Consider the following 24,943-nt stretch of genomic DNA (forward strand, 5'->3'; position numbering starts at 1 on the left):
TAAACTGAAAAGAAGAAAAAAAAATCATTTTTTTGAACATAAAATTAACAAAATCTGTCTTGCACTACAAAAATGGGCAACATCCAACTCACTACATAATAACTCCATATGCAATTCTGCAGCCGTTCTTTCACATCCAATACAAAGCCTTACTTGATCTTTATATAGTAATCCTCTAAGTAAAGAAGGAGAGTAATGACCACGGAAAAGATGATCTCTAAGGTCCCCCTGTGAGCTCTACTATTCTAGAATTCCTTGGATGTCCAATTTACAAATGAGAAAACTCAGGCTCAGAAAAGGTAACTGACTTGCCTAAAAGCCCAAATAAGGTTTACCATTACCCACAATTCCTGATTTTCGAATGACAATTCTACATGTGGTTTGATACATGAATATAAAACATCTAAACAACTGTAAAGGGAGTTAACATTCACAACATAACATCATACTTAGGCCACTACCTGGAATGGGTTGCCTTGACAGGTAGTGAGTTTCCCCCTCATTGGAGGTCTTCAAGTAAAGGCTGGATACTGCTTGTCCCGTATGATGTAGAGGGAATTCTTTTTCAGGTATGGGTTGGACTAGATGGCCACTGAGGTCCCTTCCAACTCTGAAAATCTGTGATTCTGTGAATTGGATATGCTTAGGCTGAAGAAAAAAAGACTTAGGGGACATAATAGATGTCTTCAAGTATTTTAAGGACTGTTAGATTAGATCTGCTTTGCTAGATTCCAGAGGGCAGATCTACGAGTATTGGATAGAAATTATAGAAGCCTCCTGATCATTAAGGGATATTCATTCACAAGTGGGACAGGAGGCAGGGAGTCCCTCAGGACATGAAATTTTTGAGCAGTCTGGAGTCCACCTGTTAACCAGAAGGGATTCTTAGCCTATACTTTAAGACTAAACTTTACTTTCCATATTTTTGTCTATACATTAAGACTAGAGCATATAACATTATATATAGATTGATTATTCCAGATCAGAGCTTTTGGGCTCCTCTCTAACTCAAGATTCTCCAAAGTTATCTACACTTGCAGTTTCACAAGAGGTAACAATAATAGAAACCACTTTTATGACCAAACTAGATCCAAGTTGGACATGGCCACGGCCACACTACCACCAGGTCCCAAATATTAGATGTGCTGACAGGGTTGAGGGAAATGGTGGCCAGACCAGAAAGGCTGGTGAAGATTCCTCTCCTGTTAGAAAAAAATTAAGCCCAGGCAGGTTTTCCTTGTTCACATAAACCATTAAAATATTTATCTTATATGGATATGGATATAAAACCTCATATGGAGATGGAACTTTTCAACAGTGCTTGAGCCCCAGCTAAGGGTCTGGAAAACACACAAGGCTGACTTACCTCTTGCATCTCTAAGCAGCCCATAGTGTCAGAGCCATAGAATAGAATATCTACCACTAATTATAAACCACTTATTTTCATCACATTAGCTAACTAGATGGTGCAGTGGAAAGTGTGTTAAGTCTGGTGTTAAGAAGGCCTGGGTTCAAATCTGGCCACAGAGACTGTCTGGGTAAGCCCAAGTCAGTTACTGCCATTTGCCCTTATTATCTCATGTATAAATTGGGGATGAAAATACCACTTCCTAAAGCTTATGTGAGGATATTATGAGATATTTGTAAAGTGTTTAGCATATTGCTAACATAACCTTATGTAAAAATTTAAATAAACAAATATAACATATTAAATTAGTTGCTGTTACTATTAGTATTATTGTTAATGTCACAACCAACATAAAGGTACCATTTCCACAGACTGCTCTGACAATAAGCAGTACTGCAGAAAAGGGGCCCTAACAAGAGACCAAAGAATACTGAATCCTTCTTTGCCAACACACAGATTCTGCTAAGTACATTCCTTCAGTCCTAAGATTAGAAGAGCCATACTCAGAAATCATATCACTTGTGTTTCGTGAAATGTCATGTTGTTAACTTTACCCAATAGTCTCTTCCACCAATCTTCCAATATTTAACAAAACCCCATGATGATTATTGTAGGCCATTTTATCCATTTCCTACTACTCTTTTCATCACTTTCTTTTCTTCTCAGTAGAATTTTAGCATTGGAAAAATTAGTCAGAAAATATCCCACTCTCTTGTAGGAACACTCAGGCTTTAGATAAATGTGTCCTATTAAAGAGACTAAGATAAAAAAGTTACCTTTCACATGCTTTCAACTATCTAAATTAAAATGTTCTGCTATCAAAATAAAAACGGAGTCTTATCTATTCTCTTAAGAAACACTAAAGCATCTCTTCCTTCTTTTTCCTGATGTCATACCTCGCAATATCTTTACTCATACTCTCTCTTTTCTCTATTAGTGTCCCTGAGGAAAAGGGGGACTTTTCTCCTTTCCAAAGTCAAACTCTCCAAGCCTCAATTTCCTCATTTATAAGAGGAAAAAGTCTGGACTACAGATACCTTTGAAGAGTCCCTTCCAGCTCTAAATCTGTGATCCAACGCCCTGAACCCCACTTGTCATCAATTCTCTTCTAAGAGTTCAGCCCACCAACTGTTTCCCGTGGCCCTAACCCCCATCTTCAATCTTTTCCTATTGACATCCTCCCCCCCCCCCCCCCCCCCCCCCCCCCGATCTCCTAAATATAGCCCAGCTTTGGCCTTCAGAGCCATAACTTTGCCTCTCTTTAGGTCTATCCATTTCTGGTCTGTATCCATGATGCCAAGAGCCACCACATTATCAAAAAAAATCTCAATCCAGAAATCTTGCCACATCCTAGAATGCTCATTTAAGGAAATGACAGAAAAAAAAATTCAGAAAGTAGAATCCTGATTAACCTAGAGGGGTGGGGGTAAGGGCCAGTTTAACTACATGTTCCCAGATAATATACTATGTATAAAATGAATACAAAGTGATAATTGAGGGACAGTAAGGTGATGGAGCCTGGAGGGAAATCAGAAGGGGACAAGAGAGGGAATGAGTGAACGTTACTTTCATCAGAACTGGCACAAAAAAGAAGTAACACACACATTCGATATAGGTAGAAAAAACTATCTTATTCTGCAGGAAAATAGGAGGGCAATGGGATAGAAGAGGGGGGAAGGATGATAAAAGATAGGTTTTTATTAAAGGAGGAAGTACTCAGCAAAACACCTGGACAAGGTGAAAGGAGAGAAGAGAATAAATGGGGGAAATATATAGTTAGCAATAGTAATTGTAAAAAGAATTTTGAAGGAAACTTTAATAAGGCCTCATTTCTCAAACATAGAGGGAACTGAGTCAAATTTACAGAAAAAGCCATGCTCCAATTGATAAATGATCAAAAGTTATGATCTATGTTCAAAGAGGCTATAAATTCATGCATTTTGATCCAACAATCCCATTAATTAGGCATGAATATCAAGAGATTTACAAAAAATAGTTGATCCACAACTATAGGACCTACGATGAAAAATTCTATCCACATCCAGAGAAGAAACTGACAAACTAAAGCATACTCTTAAAAAAAATTTTTTTTTGGAGGTTTGTTTGTTTTATTAGGGTGGAAGATCTAGATTTTCTTTTACAACATTTTATGAAATATTTTGCATAAGAAAAATAGAAAAGAAGAGAGTCTTAAAAGTTAGCCAGCTAATCCTAACCTTAACCCAACTTCTGATTGTACAGGAGAGAAAACTGAAGCCCCCCCCCCCCAAAAAAAATTACTAATTCAAAGTCATAGAGATATTAATAAGGGTTAGGGAGTAGATTTGAATCCAGGTTCTCTGACTTCATATCAATGTTCGATTCACAGTAACATCCTACCACTACCTGTTGTTCAGAAAAACCCTCTTTGATTGTCCATGTAAATTGACTTTTTCACCCAAAGAACTCACATAATATTTTGCATTTATCACATACTAATTTAGTATTGTAATTACTTGTATGTATGTTCGGACCCTCAATATAAGTCCCCTAAGAGCAATGATAGTTAGACTTAATGATATAATTTTCTCTCTCAAATTCTAGAAGAGCAGTATAGTAGGTATTTAAAAAACAATTTTAATTTATTTTTTTTGGTAATTACAAAGTCTTTATTTTCTTTTAAAATTGGGTAAATGTACTATTTTTTCTAGCCCTTGTAAATTTTTTTTAGGAGGGTAAAAGGGGGGGGGGGTACACTGAGGCAATTGGGGTTAAGTGACTTGCCCAGGATCACATAGCCAGGAAGTATTTAAAGTACCTGAGGCTACATTTGAACTCAGGTCATCCTGACTTCAGGGCTGGTGCTCTATACATTACACCAACCAGATGCCTCCTTTTTCCTTTTCCCCTCTACTGTTATAAGGGGAAGGACATCTCCTTCATGAAACTTTTCCTCAATCTCTCTAAGCTGTAAATGGACTCCCCCCCAAAAAATATTTTGTCTACAGGTTGTTACCCTTGATAAAACATAAGCTCCTTATGGACAGGTAGTTGAGCCTAGCATATTGATTGTTTATTGATTGTATTATTGACTGTATATTGATTAATGAGATTTAACATACTGAAATTTTGAAATAAAGCTGGAGACACACAACACAATTTCTAGATTTTTTTGGTATTATGGATGAACAATAAAATTATAAATGGATTAGGAAATTAAAGAGTTTTTAAAATGTCAATTTGTGCAAAAAGATACAGGTGCTCTCTGGTTTAGTACAATCTGTACTTAGTCTGGGAGAAGAAATCTTCATTAAAATAATCTATCCTTCACTACCTTTCAACATTTCACCTTTGTGTTTTCCAATATTACAAAAAAAATTTTTTTTAAAGCTGGCTGAGTTTAATATCATTTTCACAATTTTGCCATGTCCTTAATGCTTCGTTATGGCACAAATGATGGCCAGAAGTTTCCCAGTTGGTGAGGAGTTGTTTTATATAAACAATAAAGGCAAGCTATTTTTCCCATCAGAAATGTATCTCTGTTATGGACAATAGGAAAACCTTACCAATGTTTATGACCAGGACCATTCTGCTTTATTAACTAAATATGACTAAATATATATATTTTTTGCATTTTGTAGTATTTTAGAAGTGTAACTTAAAAATAAATATCACTACAAAGAAATTTTGAGATGTCTAACTGTTTAATAGATGAATAAGTTTTTACTGTACACACAAGCTCAGAAAATTCCTTGCAAGTCTTTGTAAGAAAGGATAAAATCCCAAACTAAAAATTTATTAAAAAAAACCACAAACACAAAAAACTACAGAATGCCCAATATAAAGTCTCCTTAGACTTCATTAAGTTGTTTTTTAAATTTACAGGCAGTATAGAAAATAATATAAATACTTTCTTTAGTTGCTGAATAATTTTTTACCTTCTAATTATTAGTCATTTATACAACTGAACATATAATTATTACATAACTTAAAATGGATGTCCTTTTTATTGGGGGTGAGGCAGTGAATAGACTATCTCGGTTGAAGTGAGGAAAACTTATCTTGTTGAGTTCAAATTCAGTCCCAGAAAAATAATGCCTGATAAATTTCCCTCCAAACATTATAATACTGATAAAGGAGTTTTTCCCAAGAAAAATGCTCATTCAGCTTTGGCTAATGTTACCAATTAAGATCTAAAAGTGTTCAATAATCCTTTTAATTCTGTAATTCAAACAATAAAAAGTTAAACTACTATGTGTGCTGGGTACTATGCTAAGTACTTATACTATCCCATTTGACCCTCACAACAACTGTGGAAAGTAGGTGCTGTTATATCCTCATTTTACAGATAAGGAGGTAGAGAGGTTAAGGACTCATCTAAGGTCACATGGTTATTTAGTGTCTGAGGCAAAGCTGAACCATTTTAGGCCTTCCATGCTATCATCTATTTTGACCCCTTGGCTACCTATCCATCTGTAAGGCCACTTTAGGTGCAGCATGGTAAGAAACAAGGTAAGAAAGGATCAAGTCATCTCAGTCAGTCATCCATATAAACAGACCATTCTGCCTCTGTTTGGTCATGAATAATGTCTGTCATGAGCAAATTCTACTTAAATTACTATATAATGTTATCTATTTTTTACATCATTTTTTATTATTTTCATAAAAAAAATAACTAGTCCTTGCTAGAATCAAAAGCCAGTGTTGAATTCATAGCTGGGTTACTTAAGCTTTGTGTTCTGGCTTGTTTTTCACAAGAATAACTGCAAGCAAAAAGTAACAATTCTAAATATTGACTACACTTCACCTGTTGGCAGATAGATCTAGGGCTGGAAGAGACAGTGGAGATCACTGAGTATAACTCCTCTTGGTTTACAGATGAAACTAAAGCACAAAAAGGATAAGTGACCGCTCAGGGTGACAGAGATCAAAGTGTCTGAAGTACACTCACACCTCGCATCTTGGATTTTGAAAGAAGAGCTTCACCTCCCAACACCTAACTGCCTCTTAACTCCAACCACATGACCATCATGCCTAGAAACAGGAGTAAAAAGCCCAACAACCTGTCCTGTCCCTCATCATTTTCATCAGAAGGCCAAAAGAGAACAAAATCTAAATGAGTACAACTAGAGATCACAACAGATTCTCTAATAGTTAATGCTTTATCTTGAACAACTTTTATTTCTATCAAAACACTATAAAACCTGAATGTTTTAAGATATGATCTTTTTTAACTGTGGAACCCAAATGACCAAAAAATTATGAACTTCCTTGATTTTAAAAACCAAATTCTTAAGATTTTTTATACTGTATTAAACAAATTACTTCAATTAGATGTTTTAAATCAACAATTGAAAAAAATAAAATCAAGTCTACAACAGATCAATAAAAATTGCCATATGTGTGCACACATATGCACCTACCACCCACAGACCTAAAAGAACTTTTAACAACTAGTTTCAATACATTAGAGAAAGGGAGATTTAAAAAAATTAGGCTGTTTGAATTTAAGAATTTTTACAATGTTATTCATATGCTGTAGATAATATTTTAAGCTTTTCTTTCTTTCTTCTTTTTTTGGAAAGTTTAGTCATTAACAATGAACAATTAGGACATTAGGACTAATTCCCCAGAAATTACTTTAATTGAGCATTAAAATTAACATGCTAATTCAGAACCTGAATTAATCATGGTTCAATATTGTACCATGTTCCCTATAAAAAAATCAGCTCCAAATTCTATGTTTAATGATACAAACTTTAGAGGATGTCACTTATAAATCTTAGATTGTTTTCTAATATGGCAAATCCCTAAAATATAACTCTTGATACTTGTAGTAAATGTAAGCTTCTTGAGGGCAAGGATTTTGGGCACTTAACATCTTGATAAAATAGCAAAGAAATAATACCCTTTATATGCCAAAGAAATTATTTTTAAAAATTATTAAACCAAAAGCATCTTTGATTAGTTTTCTTTAAAAAGTCATTCACTAAAGAATATGTTCTTTCTAAGACAATAAAAGCATTTAGGCAAGTAAACTCATGAATGGTGTCTCCTTTAATTTGTACATAAACTTTAAACTGACATAATCAAATACCACTATATATAAAATTTGATCATTAACTTTTACACTGATATAAAGTAGTACTGTCAAATAATCAGTTTCTGATCTGTCAAGTTTATCTTCCACTTCTAAATCTAACAAATTTTCAAAAGGCATAACTATTGTTAAAAATTTCAGGAACAAAAAAAAGGCTTAAGCTGGCAAAATCTTCAATTTTATAAGAAATATATTCATTGGAGAGAGACAAGACAGAGACAGAGAGAGGGAAAGAGACACAAAGAGAGGATGACTTCAGATCCATGTTGGTAAAAGCATCTTAATAATTACAGTTGTTCTTCTGGACATCTGGAAGAAAAGCCATGTTATAAAAGGAAATCTTGGTCATGTATAGATTGCATTAGATCACTGCTGAAGTCCCTCTAAAATTTACATTCTAAAATCTTGTGGCTTAATTCCATTTTTTTCTTTTTGTTTGTTTGTTTCTTTTCTTTTTTTTTGCTGAGGCAGTTGAGGTTAAGTGATTTAACCAGGGTCATCCAGGTAGGAAATGTTGTGTCTGAAGTCAAATTTGAACTCAGGTCCTCCTAACTTCAGAACTGTTGCTCTATCCACTGTACCAAGCAGCTACCCTAATTCCATTTTTTTCTAATCTATGTCTAATATTAACTTAAAGATCCCCAAATCTCTATCCTCACCTTTTATATTTGACAAACTTTTACCTTTCACCTCTGAGAATATCTAAATAATTATTTCTGAGCAATTGAGGAGTAAATATTATAGGCAAGAATAAAAGGAATGGGAGACATGGGAAGAAAAAACCTTTTGTATACTGGTTCTAATTGAGTTATTTACCCCAAACAGTCTTTATGAATGAGAATTGTCAAAAGCAATGAAGTCACTCCATACTATTCTCATGTTATAATACCTGTCTTCAAATGCCACAATCACCTAACTGACAAAATCACATCACACCAATATAACCAGACACACTAAGCATTTGGTAAAGAAATTATTTCAAATTAAACAATCCAATGTAAAGTGTTATTCTGGGATTACAAACTCAAGATGCTTAAGTATGCTACTGATTTTGTGCTTAAGATAAAAACCCTTCTAACTTGTTAATATTGTAATGGTAAACATACATAAAACAACAAAAATCAACAGTTCATAGTATTTTTAAAACCTACATTTTTACAGAGAATACAAACTATGTTATTATTATTAACAAACTTATTCATGTTAGGTATAACATTTGAAATCAATGATGTTTTGAATAGCTAAATATACATACTATTTTATTTTGCCTCTTACAAGATGGTAAGATTTTTAAACTTACAATTCATCTCGTTGTCTCTGTGACAGCACCATTGTGGCTGTGATATCAAGTTTTCTGATACAGCAGCAACTGCCTCCCTTCTTCAGGAAATCAGAAAGCTTTACAATCCCTGAATCAGAAATCAAATATGCCACACAGTGGCATCCACTATTGGGAAAATAGTTCTTCACAGGAGAGATCCAACAGGTAACGAGGAGACATTCAACAAGGAAGGTTCATTCCACCTAAAAAAGGAGGAAAAAAACATATTTTAGGTCAAAGCAAGTATTCCACTATACCATTTTCCATGTTGTCTGCCTAACAAACTAATTCCAATTTTAAGAAGTTTCAATATGTAATGTGTGATGCCTCCAGACTACAAGAGTAATTATCCTCCTTTATTCTACCAGAGACAAGGGGTAAGATGAGGAAGGACCATGAACAGAGAAAAAGATGATACATTTGCTAAACTCAAGTGTAGCTTTGGTCTCCCTATTTCTAGATGACACTAGGAGCAGCTAGGTGGCACAGTGGATATAGAGTGTCAGGCCTGGAGTCAAGAACTCATCTTTATGAGTTTAAATCTGGACTCAGACACTTATTAGCTATCTAATCTTGGGCAAGTCACTTCACTCTCTTTGCCTCAGTTCCTCATCTGTAAAATGAGCTCGAGAAGGAAATAACAAACCACTTCAATATCTTTGCCAAGAAAATTCCAAATAGAATCATGAAGTCAGACATGACTGAAAAATGACTAAAAATTAGCAATCAGCTAACATCATATTCTCAAAGTCCAATTTTCAAATTCCTCAATTGTCAAATGAGATAATACTGGATGATCTCTACATCATATATAACTCTAAAATTCTATAAAATATATATTCAGAATAGATAAGAATTATAGTGGGGATAAACCAAATTTCCCAATAAGATGCCCATTATCATCACTATTATTCAATATTGTACTAGAAATGTTGGCACTAGCAGTAACTCAAGAAAAAGAAATTGAAGGAATTAGAAGATGAGGAAACAAACCTATCACTCTTTGCAAATGATACAATGATGTTGTTAAGAGAATGAAATAAAAAAAACTCAAAATAATTAACAACTTTAGCAAAACTGCAGGATACAAAACAAATGGAAATAAATCATTAATATTTCTATATGTTACCAAAAAGATCCAGAGAAGAAAGAGAAATTCTACTTAAAATAATAGCAAACTTGGAAACCTATTTTCCAAGATAAACCAGGCACTATAAGAATACAATTACAAAACATTTCACATAAAAGTAAGATCTGAACCAACTGAAGTAATACCAACTGCTCGTGGTTAAGCTGGCTCAATATAACAAAAATAGCAATTCTATCTAAAATAATTTACTTGTTCAGCACTATACCAATTAAACCACCAAAAATATTATTTTATTTAACCAGAAAAAAATAGTAACAATTTATCTGGAAGAACAAAATTTCAACAATACCAATAAATACCAATAAAAAGTAACAGTGAAGGAAGGTGCTGCTGAGCAGCATCATTTCTCAAAATGATACATCAAAACAATCTAGTACTGGCTAAGAAATAAGAGTAGTGGAACCAGGGAACAGAGTATACAATACACAATAATAAATGATCACAGTAATTGGGTGTGTGATAAATCTAAATATACAGATTTGGGAGATAAGGACTTACTATTTGGACAAAAATTGCTGGGAAACTAAAAAGAAACTTGGCAGAAACTAGGCATATATGGATTATACCAATATAAGGTCCAAATGATTACATGATTTAGACATATCACATTCACATACATGTGGAAGCATAGTTTACCTATCAGATTCCATGGATAAAGGAAGAATTTATTAGCAAGAGATAAAAAAAATTACGAGATATAAAATGGGGTGAAACAAGAATACCCATTATCAGCAGTATTATTCAATATTACACTAGAAATGGTGGCTTTAGCAATAAATAAATGAAGTTAAAGGAATTAGAATAGGTAATGAGTAAATAAAACTATCACTCTTTGCAGATGATATACTTAAGAGAATTCTAGAAAATCATCCAAAAATCTACTGGAAATAGCTTTAGCAACGTTGCAATATATAAAATAAACCCACACAAATCATCAGCATTTCTAAATATTACTGACAAAGTCCATCAGCAAGAGATAGAAGAACTATATGAGCACAGTTACAAAATACTTCTCACACAAATAAAGTCAGATCTAAACAACTGGGAAAATATAAACTGTTCATGAGTAGGCCAAGCTAATATAATAAAAATAACAATTCTGCTTAAATTGGTCAACTTGTTCAGGGCCATACCAATCCAAGCTGACAAAAAATTATTTTATAGAACTAGAAAAAATGTCAAAATTCATCTGAAAGAACAAAAAGTCAAGAATAGCAAGAAAATTAATGGGAAAAAAATACAAAGGATGGTGGCTTAGCAGTACCAAATCTACAACTATATTATAAAGCAGCAGTCATCAAAAATCATTTGGTAGTGGCTAAGAAATAGAGTGGCAGATCAGTGGAATCGATTAAATACACACAATCCAATAATCAAGGCCACAGCTATATAGTATTTGATAAACCCTCAAACTCCAGCTTCTGGAATAAGAACTCACTATTTGACAAGAATTGTTGGGAAAATTGGAAAATAATATGTCAGAAACTCAGCACAGACCTACAGCTCACACCCCATATCAAAATAAGGTCAAAATGGACACACAAATTAGGAAAACAAGAGATAATTTACCTATCAGATCTTGGAGAAAGGAGGAATTTATGATCAAAAAAAAAAATAGAGAACATTATGAAAGACAAAATGGACAACTTTGATTACATAAAATTAAAAAGGTTTTGGATAAACAAAACCAACAGCAACAAGATTAAAAGGGAAGTACAAAGCTGGGAAAAAAATCTTTACTATCTCTGATAAAGGTCTCATCTCTAAAATACATGTAAAGAATTCTGTAAAATTTATAAGAACACAAGTCACTGGTCAAAGGATATGAACAGACAATTTTCAAATGGCAAAATTAAAGCCACCGATAGTCATAATCACGACTGATTAGAGAAACGCAAATTAAAACAACTCTGAGCTACCACCCTCACACCTCTCAGATTGGCTAAGATCCAGAAAAAGACAATGATAAATGTTGGAGGAGCTATAGGAAAACTGGGACACCAATGCATCTTTCTTTGGTGGAGTTGTGAAATGATCCAACCATTCTGGAGAGCAATTTGGAACTATGCTCAAAGGGCAAAATAACCTTGCATAATAATAATACTGTCCCAAACAATACTACTACAAGGTATGTATCATCCCAAAGGGATCAAAAAAAAAAAGGGAAAAGGTCCTATATGTAAAAAAAAAAATATTTAGAGCAGCTCTTTTTATGGTGGAAAAGAATTGGAAATTTAAAATTATCCATTAAACTGGGAAATGGCTGAACAAGCGGTAACATATGATAGTGATGTAGTATATGATTATGCTCTAAGAAATGACGATAAAGATGGTTTCAGGAAAATCTGGGAAGTTAGATGAATTGACAAAGTAGAGAATATTAGGCATAGCAACATCAATACTGTACAACAGATCAACTAATTGTTAATGACTTAGTTATCCTCAGTCATGTAGTTGTTCAGTTCAGTCCTCTTCAACTCTTTTATGACTTCATTTGGGGCATTATTTGCAGAGATCACTGGAATATCTTGCCATTTCTTTCTCCAGCTCATTTTAGAAATAAGAAACAAAAGCAAAAAGGGCTAAAATGACTTGTCCAGGATCATACAGGTAGGAAGTATTTGAAGTCAAATTTAAACTCAGGAAGATTAGTCTTTTTGATTCCAGACCTAGCACTCTATCCACCTAATTGCCCCTCTTTTTCAGTAATATGATTTTCCAAAATAACTCTAAAGGATTTAAGATGAAAAATACTATAGACTTCTAGAGAAAGAACTGATGGAGTCTGAACAATATACATACATACACATATATATCTTTTTTAAATTTTATTTTCCTGAGTTTTTTCTTTGTGTGTGTATGTGGGGGTGGTGTCTGTTTTCTTTTGTAACATGACTAATATAAAATGTTTTGCATGACGGCACAGATCTAATCCATATTAAATTGTTTGCCTTCTCAAAGAGGGGGAAAACTGGGAATTCAAAATAAAAAAAAATTAAGGATTTTATATATATTCAAACAAATTTATTTTCCATGTAATTGAGAAAAGAGAAATTTAAGTTTAATCTATTAAAAATTTAAGGATGACTTGAAAGATTAGATTTTTTAAAGTCACAACTGCAAAACAGAACACTTGATATGCATTTATTAAGTACTTTCCATGTGCTAGGTATGCTAAGAGCTGAAAATAGTAAGAAAAACCAAAAAAATCCTAGCCCTCAAGGAGCCTCTATTAATGAAAGACATTACCAACTTCCAGCAACAAATTAATATGGTTGCTACATTTTATGATGCACATACAAAAAATTAGAATTATTTCCTATCAAATATGTCAACTCCTTTAGAGATGAATTTGGAATCATGCAAAAGTATCAGAACATGACTTCTGCAACATTTTCAACAATTTATTTGAAAATCCCCAATGAGGGGGAACCTACCATTAAGTCAAAAGTCAATCCCTGGTACTTTTTGACAATTCTCAATGTTAGGAAGCAGCTAGGTGGTACAGTGGACAAAGCACTAGACTGTGATACAGACCTGAGTTCAAATCTAGCCTCTTGTGTGACCCTGAGAGCAACTCACTTAAGTCCAATTTCCGTCAGTTCCTCATTAACAAAAAGGAGACAGACCAAAGGGGGAAATGGTAAATCATCCCTCAGTATCTCTGCCAAGAAATTCTTTTGTCCACAGAGGGCCATTGCTACCTATGTCGAATTTCACTCCTATCTAACCTTTTATTTTACAATGAAAAAACAGAATCCTGTGAAATCACTCAAGCAACAAGTATTTTTAATAAACATCTGTTTTGCACATGGCACTGTTAAATGCTGAGGATACAATGACAAAAGTCAAACAATCTCTGTCCTCAGGGATTATATAGGAGAGCCAACATGCACATACAGAATATCAGGGCAATGTAGAGGAGGTAAAGAGCAAATAAGTCTTGCAATGAGGAAGAACTAGATTCAAGTTTTATCACTGATACATACTAACTATAATCCTGGAGCAAATGACAATCTCTAGTGCTGCTTCAGACAACTCTATGATCAGAAGCTGCTTATCTTCATTAATGGAAAAATTTCCTCACTATTGAACTTCCTCCACTGACAAAAAATGTAGTTAAAACAAAAACAAAAACAAAAACAAACAAAAACCAACTGCAAGAATGAGAGTATACCATCCACGTGCTGGTGTGCATGTGCACGCACACACAATGTATATATAGTGAATTAAAAGTAATTTTAAAAGGACTATGCTAGTAGCTGAGGGAAGATTTAAGAAAACCAGGTATTTCAAGAGGTCAAGGTGATTAGGTTATATGTTCCAGAATTGGGAGAAAATCAATGCAAAGATTGGAGACAGGAGTATGGGGTGTGAGAAAAAAGTAAGTAAGCCAGTGTTATTATGGCTGACCTGTACAAAGTTTATGGAAAGATAATGAATTGTTTTGGATATATTGTACTTGAGATCTAGATAAAAATATATGAAAAAGTTCAATTGGAGCTCAGGAGAAAAACCACGACTGGATATAGAGTTGGAAGTAATTTGCAAAGAGGAAACCTCTCCAAGAGAAGGGAGCTCCAGGGAGGCCAAGAAAGATAAGAATTTTATAGAAGTTCATTTGATTTTGTAATTAAGAGATCACTATTATGCTCAAAAATGATAAATTCAAAGAAGCGTCAAAAGACCTATGTGAAATATTATAGAGGGAAGTAATTATATATACACAGCAACTACAATGTAAAGAACCACCACAAAACAAATGAAAATGCATTTTGCAAAATTACTAAGAATACATGGCTCCACAAAAAATCGACACCCCCTTCTCCCTTCACTGCTCTGCAAAGATCTATATGAGGACTGCATATATTTGCAGGCTTTTTTTTTTTTTGGGGGGGGGGAGGTTAAGGGAGAAGAGAATGTATTGATCAATTTCTCTTGACATTTCTTCTTTTAATTCCCTTTGAAAAAAATTATTATAAGGGATGGGCAGAGAGAGAATCAATGACAATTTTGGGGAGGGCAGTGTTGAGGGATATAAATCAGAATATAGATGGAGAGGAAAAGAGGAAGAAACTAACGGTAGATAGCTTTTTTTCCAAGATGTTTGGCTGAAGGATGATTTCAGAGAGGCCTGGTGAAACTTACATGAACTGATGCTGAACGAAGTGAGTAGAATCAAGAGAACATTGTACACAGCAACAGAAAGATTATGTGATGTCAATTCTGATAGACCCATATTGGATTGTTTATTGTCTAGGAGAGGGGGAAGAAAAAAAAAATGGAGAGAGGAGGGAGGAATAGAGCAAAATTTAGAATTCAAATTCTGTAAAAATGAATACTAAATGAGTTATGAAGGGTAGGAAAGATGCTTGTGTGTGTATGTAGAGAGAAGGGGGAGATGAGTTACATGTGTCTACATAATGTGTTATGTATATATCTATATATGTAAACATAAATATATCCTTTCTTAACTACTAACTTAACTAACTGCTTTGAGGTGTGGTGGGCGGATGAAAAGGAGAAAAAAAAGAATAAAGTAAAAAAGGTGAGCAGCAGAGAACAAAAGAATAATTTACAAGAAAGTTAAAGAAAAGATGGACAATCATGAATATAATTTCTTCTACCAATATTTATACTTTCTTAATCTGATAATTTGTTGTTATATATTTTGAATCTCCCTGATGTTCTGCTGGGCACATAACAATGTTCTCTCTGGTTTTGTTTCATTTTTTAAAAATTCCTTTTCTGTTTTTCTCATTCTATTTTTAAAAATAGTTGCTAAAATTTTTGACACATCAGTGGAGAAAAAAAATACTTAAAAAAAAAAAAAAGGTAGAGAAAACATCAGTGGATTGTAGATTAGCGTGAGATGATGATAGCAGGCTCAATTTTCTGGAGTTGGGTTGTGAAGGGTGGAGGATAAACAGGAAGAGTTTGGCGAGAGAAGATTCCAAATCAACAGCTTCAACTTTCTCTGGTAAGGATGAGGCAAAATGTTCAACTTTTATAGAGAGAATATCACCATGGGTTTGAGGAGTGAAGAAATAAATGATGTAATTGTAATATCAAAATAAAAGACTTACAGAATTAAAGTCTAATGCATTTATTTTGTTCCCTCCCCCCCAAAAAACTTTACTATTGAACATACTAGTTCCTTTGACATATTCTAATGTAATATATCTGAAACAAAACTCCACCACCATTTCATACATTCTCAATCCCAACTTCACTCTACATATCCAATTAATGCCTTCAGATGAATGGGTTTTTTATTCTTCACACACAATACTCCATTTCTCTAAACAAACAAGGAATTACAAAAATACACTTTTTGCCTTCTTCAATCTCTTTTCTTTAAAACTCATTTCAAGCATTGGTTTTACAAGAGGTAATTTCCTAGCCTCTCCAGCTGATAGTGCTGATTGCTGTCACTATCCAATATTTTATGTATACTTATTATTAAACTGTTTTTGAAATGTCATTATTACCCCAATCTAGTTAGTAATATGCAAAAAAAGAAGCACGTTATCTCCCCTAAAAATTATCACCTTTTGATTATTTGTTCAGAGAACAGTAGCACATATCTGAACAAGACTATACTTACTATGATATTGCACCCTAAAAATTTAGGAAGTTATGGCTACAAAACAAATAAGTTTATTTAGCTAATATTATATTAAATTAAAAAGTAGCCTGTGTATAGTAGATACATTTCAACTGGCCCAATGAGGCTAGGCTAAAAATTTTACACTTACCCATCTATACTAAGAGATAAAGAGATGACTTTTTGACACTTATTGAATTAAGTTACATTTTATATGCCAGGAAGAAAAAATTCAGAAGTTCAAAATCATATTTTTCTTTTCTGAAATATATTTTGGTAGTGTTTTCAGGATATACAATTTGTATTCCCTTTAATGGCTATTTATGTAGATTACATAAACACAGTTCAAAGACTAGATGAGCTATTCATTTGCATATCAATCGCCAGAATGTTCTTCCAACTCAGATCAGTGTTGCTATGAAATTGTTGCCTAAGAACTAGAAACAAACAGAGATTCAAGGATGCTTTCTGGTGACTAGAATTCATATTCCATTATCAATTCTAATTGTCCATTGGATTCTGAAGAATAAGCTACTAATAGTGATTAAAAACTGTGCACACTTGATTAGGTGAATCACTATAGTATGTAGAAAATGGACACTTAGGAAACAAACAGCATAATACAAGGAAAAAAACCAAAGAGCAGGGTGTGGTCCATTTAAAAATAAGTCCCATTAATGAATCCTATTAAGTGGCTATACAGTAAATAATAACTGTCAAAATTCTTTAAAACAATAGTTCAGAAAATATTCAAAGAATGGCACTATATAGGGATATATGCCAAAAAAACTAATATATAACAATGCACTATAACTAAAAACAGTTTTGCATTATTTAACTAAAAAATTTCAAAACTACTGGATTCATCTAGAAATTTTAGTTACCATTACATGTATCAAAGTAAAAGTTTAAATAGTTTGTTAAAGATTACTAACACAATATACCTTACTCTAAAACACGGCCAAAATCCCATTAAAATATTTTTAAAGGCAATAGAGAAACAAAATAATAACTATAGGCAATCAATAACAACCATATTTCAGGAACTTTATCTTTTTTTTTTTTCATTAAGGTATTTAAAGCAAATTTTCAACCGTGATATAAAATTAGCTTCAGTTACATTGCAAATTAAAGTCTTCTTATTATATCAGCAGAAAAAACAGAAAATTTCAAATTCACTAACCAATACTTAGCAAAAATTCTTATTAACTTTGGCATTAATATTTAAAATCTTAAAATATTTTGATATTTCCAACTTTAGAAAAACCTATCTACTATAATATTATTCAAATATTTTTTGTACAGAATTTAATTGAAAATCAACTGAATAAATTAAAAATCTACAATGAAGAATAAAGAGTTGTATCTGTGGTTTTATTAAAAATCATCACTTAAATTGAGGGAGTGGAAGATAACCACCCACCTTATAGCCTTGAATAAATTATGTGAGCTATAAAAATTAACATAAAACCCCAAAATTTTAAGTAGAAAAGATGATCCTTTTTTGATTTGTGGACATAAGGACGAACTGAGGATTGGCCAAATTACCTTACATGTCACAATCTCACTATCTAATAATCAGTCCTTGAGATGACAACAAAGATGCATGAGGAGGCATAAAAGATTAGAGGGTAGAGTAGGACAAACTGAAATAAGGTGAATCAGAAAAGAAATCAAGACACTTAAGGCTCAATATCAAAGCAGGCAAGCATTCTCCAGTATATCACCAGTCTTAAATGAATATTCAAGATGTATAGTTATAGTAAACTACTGCATTAAGCAAGGTAAGCACTTATGTTCTATATTAGAATTAGAGGGATTCCAAAGACTATAAACTGAACTCCCGACATTCTTTACCCATCCAAAAAGGAAGGTTAATTGTGGTAGTGTTCAAGCTTAGTAGCACATCAGATGGACCTTTAATATTACAATCTAGTCACAACAATCAGTCCACTAAACAAAAATTTTTGCTTTTGCCAAATCTGTAAGTTATCTAATACAATAAAGCCTGGACTAAACCAAGGAGTGAACAATGAATTTCCCTCTGGAAGAGAAACTCAAAAGTCCTTTAAGAATCAAAGGTTTTAGGGCAGCTAGTTAGTGCAGTAGATAGCGCACCAGCCCTGAAGTCAGGAGGACCTAAGTTCAAATCAGACCTCAGATACTTAACACATCCTAGCTGTGTGACCCTGGGCACATCATTTAACCCCCAATGCTTCAGGGAAAAAAAAAAAAAAACAACACAAAGGTTTTTAACATTTTACCTAGCTCTTGATACAAAGTTATTTTTAAAATTCAACACTCCCTTGCTTTCTGAATACACTAAACAGTTTAATGTTTAACAATTGAAAAACTCTTCAAAGTAGTTAAGCAAATCAAATTAATGAATATTTTAAGTGTCTTTGATTATTACTATTCTTCATCAAATAATTATTTCACCATGAAATGATTTTTTAATTAAATTGCATAAGCAAAATCTTATTTAGTGAATATTTTTCTAAAGACAAAAACATCTTAACCAATAGTATTATAGTCAATGTTGATAATGTGCTGATAATTACATCATATAAAAACAAAGACCCAAACTAGCTCCTGTCCTTCAAGGAGTTTATATTCTATAGAGAAAAGATAAATGTTCACATATTATAAGTATATACACAAAACAAGGCTATTTTTCTTTTATGCATAAAGTTGTGGTGGGGTGAGGGGAGGAAGGCAGGGAGGTACTGGCAGCAGGGAGAATCTAAGAAAAGTAATTCTCACAGGAGGTGATTCCAAATTCAATTTTGAAGGAAATTAGGAATTCTCTTTACAAGGCAGAGTTGAGGCGAGGCATGTGAAGAATAGTTTGAGTGCCATTTTGACTTCAATATAATGCATATGAAAGAATGATATATAAGGCTGGAAACTCAAGTTTAGAACCAGGCTGCACCAGATTTTAAATGCCAACAGAGAAGTTCATTTTCGAACCTTGAAAGAAGTGGGAGCAGTCTCATTAGACTTTTTGAGCAAAAAAGTGACACAAACAGACCAAATTAGTAGCGGGATAGAAAAGAGAGGGGGAAAGGCTTTTTGGTACAGTGGAAAGAACACTGGATTAGAAGTCAGTGGACCTGGGTTTGAATCCATCTCCATCACATTACTTATCTATATATCCATATATAACTTGACAAATTTTCTGAGCTTTCAGTTTTGTCATCTATAAAAACAAAGGGTTGTATTAGATAGCTCCCTTCCCCCACCAGGTCCTTCCAACTTTACAATTGATTTTGATTGAGAAAAGTCATCTCCAAACTTCTGATCATACATTAACTACATTCAGAAAAAACCCTTCAGTAATATGCAAAATATTAATATATTTATTACAAATACAACTGTACCATTAATTGTACATTATAAAACAAAGGGAAAAATTTTAAAAAGATGAGTGAGATAAAAATGAAACAATATTTGATTAGCCATTAGTCATCAGAATGCATTAGAAGAGTGTCATAACCAGACTTGTTCTTAGAAAAATCATTTTAGCAACTATGTAGAGGACAGATTAAAGTGGGGATGCATGAACAGGGAGACCAAGATGGCTACTGCAAGAAGCCAGGCTAAAAGTGACAAAGCTTAAACTAGGATGATGGTGATGTGAGAATAGAGAAGATGGGTGAGAGTGTGGTAGCAGACCTGACAAGAGTTAGAAAACATATTGGATATGTGGGATAAAGAAAAATTTAAAGTTGCAAACCTATTGCTTGAAGTTGCGAACTAAAAGGATGCTGGTACCACTTTAGAAACAAGAGAAGGAGTGATTTGGGGGAAGGATTTGGAATGCAGAATGCAACCCACCTATTGGAAGGAGAATCACAAATAGGAGTTGGGCAAGAGGGGGAATTTTCCCAACAGTACCTCCATAACTGCCATTACCAAGCCAGGAGCTGGGAGAAATAATTGATAGTTTACACTGGAGACAAATCCCGAGAAGCAGGAAAGAGAAGAGTTGTATTTTATACATGAGTTCAAGATGCTAAGGGACATACAGATTTAGATATCCACTAGGCAACTGGTAATGTGAAACTAAGAGTTGGAGAGAGATCCTTAGATCTGGAAAATATCTGAATAAAGGTGATAATCATGTCCATGAGCCTTATTAGGTAACAAAAATAGTGAGAAGGTTCTAGGATCATACAGTCAAGATTTTAAAGCTAAAAGGAACATAATCATGTCCATGAGCCTTATTGGGTTACAAAAAAAGTGAGAAGGTTCTAGGATCATACAGTCAAGATTTAAAGCTAAAAGGAACCCTGGATGTTTTTTAAGCCAGCATCCTCCTCTGATCCATGATAATTAGAACCAGAGAGAAATGTAATCAAAGGCCCAGACAGTGTGAGCAACAGGGTCAGACTTACCCCAACACTACAGTGAAAAATGTGAAAAGGGCTGATGGATTATTACCATGGTGCAAGAAACAACAAAATCTAATGAAGACAGAGAAACACTGAAGACAAATATGAGTACTGCAAGGTAAACATGAGTGGGAAAACAATATACCCAGCAATAAAAAAGAACATGAAAAGAATAATGATTAAACAATGGAAACCAAGTGCTAAAAAGTTATGATAATCTATCTATCTTGCTTGCTTGTCCTGTGACTCCCCCATCTTTGGAGGTAGGGGAATACAGGTGTACAACACTAAAGACAATGTTCAACTTTTTTTTTAGTTTTGCTCAACTATTTTTTGCCCTGTAGGGAGTTACTGGGAAATATAGATGACACAGAAACAAAATTTTAAAATGGTCATCTGAATATATAAATTCAGTCAACTTAGTTGAATGAAAAAGTAGAAAAGCCAGACTTCGAAGTCAGAGAATAATTGGAGGCACTTGACAAAGGTTATCGCACATTTCTGGAATGCAGCCTCTCCATTTCATCTCCACTTTTTAAAATCTCTAGTTTCATTCAAAACTCATAAGCATAACTTTCCATATGAAGACTTTCTTGATCCTCAATCTACTCCCAGATGCTGGGGTTTCATCCACAAATTATTATTATATACATACGAAAGTGGCTCAGAGAACAGACCATGGACTTCAAGAGATGAGTTCAAATTTGACTCCTGACATTTACAAATTATGTGTATCTTGCCTCCAGGAGCAAGGTACACTTAACTGGCTGCCTGGAGTCTCCTCATCTATTAAATGAGGCTAAGAAATAGCACTCATCTCCCTCTCAGGTTTGTTATATAGATCAAAAGAGATGTTTATAAATCACTTTGTAATTTAAAAGAACCATGTAAATGCTAGCTATTAAACACCACCTTCACATTATCATCAACTCATGTTTGCTTCTCTGACAGAATTTAAATTCCTAAAGTACCTAGAACATAGCACATCTTAATGCCTACTGATGGAAGTATAGTTTTTTTTTTTTTTTTTTTTTTAAGAGTGACTGTTTGACTTTGAAAGGGGGGAAATGGAGAAAATAGAGTAGTGAAATCACAGACTGGGCCTTGAATTGAGTATGATTGCCTAAGCAATCTGCCCCAGAAAACAAGAGGGAAATTGATCAAAGAAGGTCTTAAACAAGGGGAAGAACCATCTTTTTTTTATCAGAATGAAGTTATTTAATTCATTAACTGCCTGTTACACGGGAGAAGTCTAAAATAAATCAGCTACTTCAACGTCCCATGATGACCTATTTAGAGCTAGAAGGATTACTGGAAGGTATCAAGTCCAATTCCCTCATATTTTACTGATAAGTACACTGGGTGAATTGTCCCAAAAGTTACAAAGAGCTGAATCGGCCCAAGGCACTGTATTCCAAACCCAGCATTTCCCCCCAACCATGGACACCATGCACACAGTTAAGCAATAACATATTAAAAACCGAGTTAGTGAATCCACATCTGATTTCCTTTGTGCATAAATGTGATACACATCTGAAAAAGCTCTCTTTCAAAAGTGGTTTTCTTCTCCCTCAAATAATCTTTCAAGATTGTTACAAATATATTAAAAAATGATTGATCACTAACACCCAAAACATTCTGCACTGCTAACAAAACAAACAGAAAGAACCTCCTTTGTTAGCCTTTGCCTACTTTACTTGTACTGTTGTTACGGAGAGTGTTAAGGAGAGAGTATCCTTAATTGTTGAAGAAGGTAATTGGTTAAGGATCTATATTTCAAAGCCTGCAAATTCTTTACTATCAGAAGATGCTAAAAATGGTTGTAGCAGCCCTTATTGTAGTGGCAAGTAACTGGAAACTGAATGGATGCCCATCAATTGAGGGATGGCTAAGTTATGGTATATGAATGTAATGGAATATTACTGTTTTATTAGAAACAATCAGCAGGAAGATTTCAGAAAGGGCTAGAGAAACTTACATGAACTGATGCTAAGTGAATTTGAATGGAACCAAGAGAATACTGTCTACAGCAACAAGATTATGAGATGATCATCTATGATGAACTTGACTCTTTTTAACAATGAGCCAATGTCAATAGACTTGTGAAGGAAAGACCCATCTGCACCCAGAAAAAAGACTATGGGAATTGAATATGAATCATAACATAGTATTTTCACCTTTTTTGTTGTTTGCTTGTTTATTCTTCCTCATTTTTTCCCTTTTTGATCCGATTTTTCTTGTGCATCATGATAAATATGGAAACATGTTTAGAAGAATTGCACATGTTAACCTCTATTAGATTACTTGCTGTCTAGGGGAAGGGGGAGGTGAGGAGGGAGAAAATGTTGGAACACTAGGCTTTGCAAAGTTGAATCTTGAAAACTATCTTTGCATGTATTTTGAAAATAAAAAGCTATTATTTTTTTTAATTAAAAAAAGATGCTACCAAATCACATTCCTTTTTTTTTTCTTCTTCTTCTTCTTCTTTTTTTTTTTACTATCAAACCTGTGAGATAAAGTTGCCTATACCAGATGAATCTACTTCATCTATATTGTCCTTTCAATCTAGGTTCCATTTTGCCACTGTGCTACTTCTTTGTCCAAGGACACCAATTACCTGAGAGGGGAATAGGCTGTTTTCATATATGGCCAACATGTTGAACTTTTTTGCTTGGCTATGCTTTTCCTTTTTTTTCCTGAGGCAATTGGGGTTAAGTGACTTGCTCAAGGTCATGCAGCTACAAAGTGTTAAGTGTCTGAGGCCAAATTTGAACTCAGGTCCTCCTGACTTCAGGACTGGAGCTCTATCCACTGCACCATCTAGCTGCCCCATTTGGCTATGCTTTTTCAAGGGAAGGCTTCTGGAGCAACATGAATTGGTGGTTACTGATTTGCTATCAATAAAACATTAAAAAAATCTCAGAATAAAAAAATTGACTATCAATTATTTCTCCCAGCTCCTGGCCTGGTCATGGCAGCTATGGAGGTGCTGTTGGGAAAATTCCCCCTCTTGCCCAACTCTTGTTTTTGATTCTCCTTCCAATAGGTAGGTTGCATTCTGTATTCCAAAATGGCAATTTTGTTACTATCTTTGTTAAATGTATACATTTTTACAAACTGTAACTGAAGTTCAAAACTTCATATGCAAACCATTTATTCTTCATATGTACATTAAAATGTTCATGTTCCTTAAATTCACACAAAAGAAATTGAAAATAGCAAATTAAAGTTGAAAAATAAAGTTTATGATCCCGTGAAATAGCAGTGGGAATAGATAGTAGGGCAAAAAAAAAAAAAAAAAAAAAAAAGATATTTTTAGGATAGCATCAACAGGAGTTGATGAACTGGATATTAGAGATAAAGAAAAATTGCAGTCTTAATATCAGGATTTCAAACGTGGGAAGACTGGATTAAGTGATAGTGTACAATTGGTGAAGTTAGACGGTACAATTCTGGGAATAATGAGAGTAAGCTCTCCCACTCCCCCAAAAAAGTTAAGTCTAATTTTAAACAGGATGAATTTAAGAGGTACTGACAGGAGGAAACAAAAGTGCCAGTGTCTAGTACACACCTGGATATACAGGTCTGAAACTTTCGGTCAGAGAAGGGATGAAAGTGGAGATCTGGGATCCATATGCATAGATTTTTGTGATAATGAATGAAGTTGGTAAAGGAACTACAATTTGAGAGAACATATCTTCATCAGATCGAAGTAAAGGGTAGAAAGAGAAAAGAAGATTCATAAAAATAAACGATTAGCGAGGTCTGAGGAAAATCACGAGAATTTCTCTAACTTAAAAAAAGTGTCTTCTGAGAGGGAAGGTAGTCAGATCAAAGGAGGATGAAGCTAAAAAAAAAAAAAAAGCAGGATTTAACAAAAGTGGCAAGTGATTATAGTAATCTTTATTTTTCAACTTTGCTATTTTCAATTTTTTGATAAAGCTGAACGATTGGACAAAGAACAAAAGATTACATATTAAGTCT

At 33.8% G+C, this 24,943-nt stretch overlaps 1 protein-coding gene across 1 annotated transcript in view; it reads right to left on the bottom strand.

Annotated features, from left to right (window-relative positions):
• Nucleotides 1-24,943, bottom strand: part of PAFAH1B1 (platelet activating factor acetylhydrolase 1b regulatory subunit 1) — a 72,900-nt gene that overhangs the window by 20,320 nt on the left and 27,637 nt on the right. Inside the window, exon 2 of the mRNA XM_051992136.1 lies at nucleotides 8,788-9,011. Within this exon, the coding sequence (XP_051848096.1) occupies nucleotides 8,788-8,819 (32 nt within the window). The 5' untranslated portion in view covers nucleotides 8,820-9,011. The remainder of the gene's footprint in view (nucleotides 1-8,787; nucleotides 9,012-24,943) is intronic.

This window comes from Antechinus flavipes, chromosome 4 (assembly GCF_016432865.1).
Source record: "Antechinus flavipes isolate AdamAnt ecotype Samford, QLD, Australia chromosome 4, AdamAnt_v2, whole genome shotgun sequence".
Classification (NCBI taxonomy): Eukaryota; Metazoa; Chordata; class Mammalia; order Dasyuromorphia; family Dasyuridae; genus Antechinus; species Antechinus flavipes.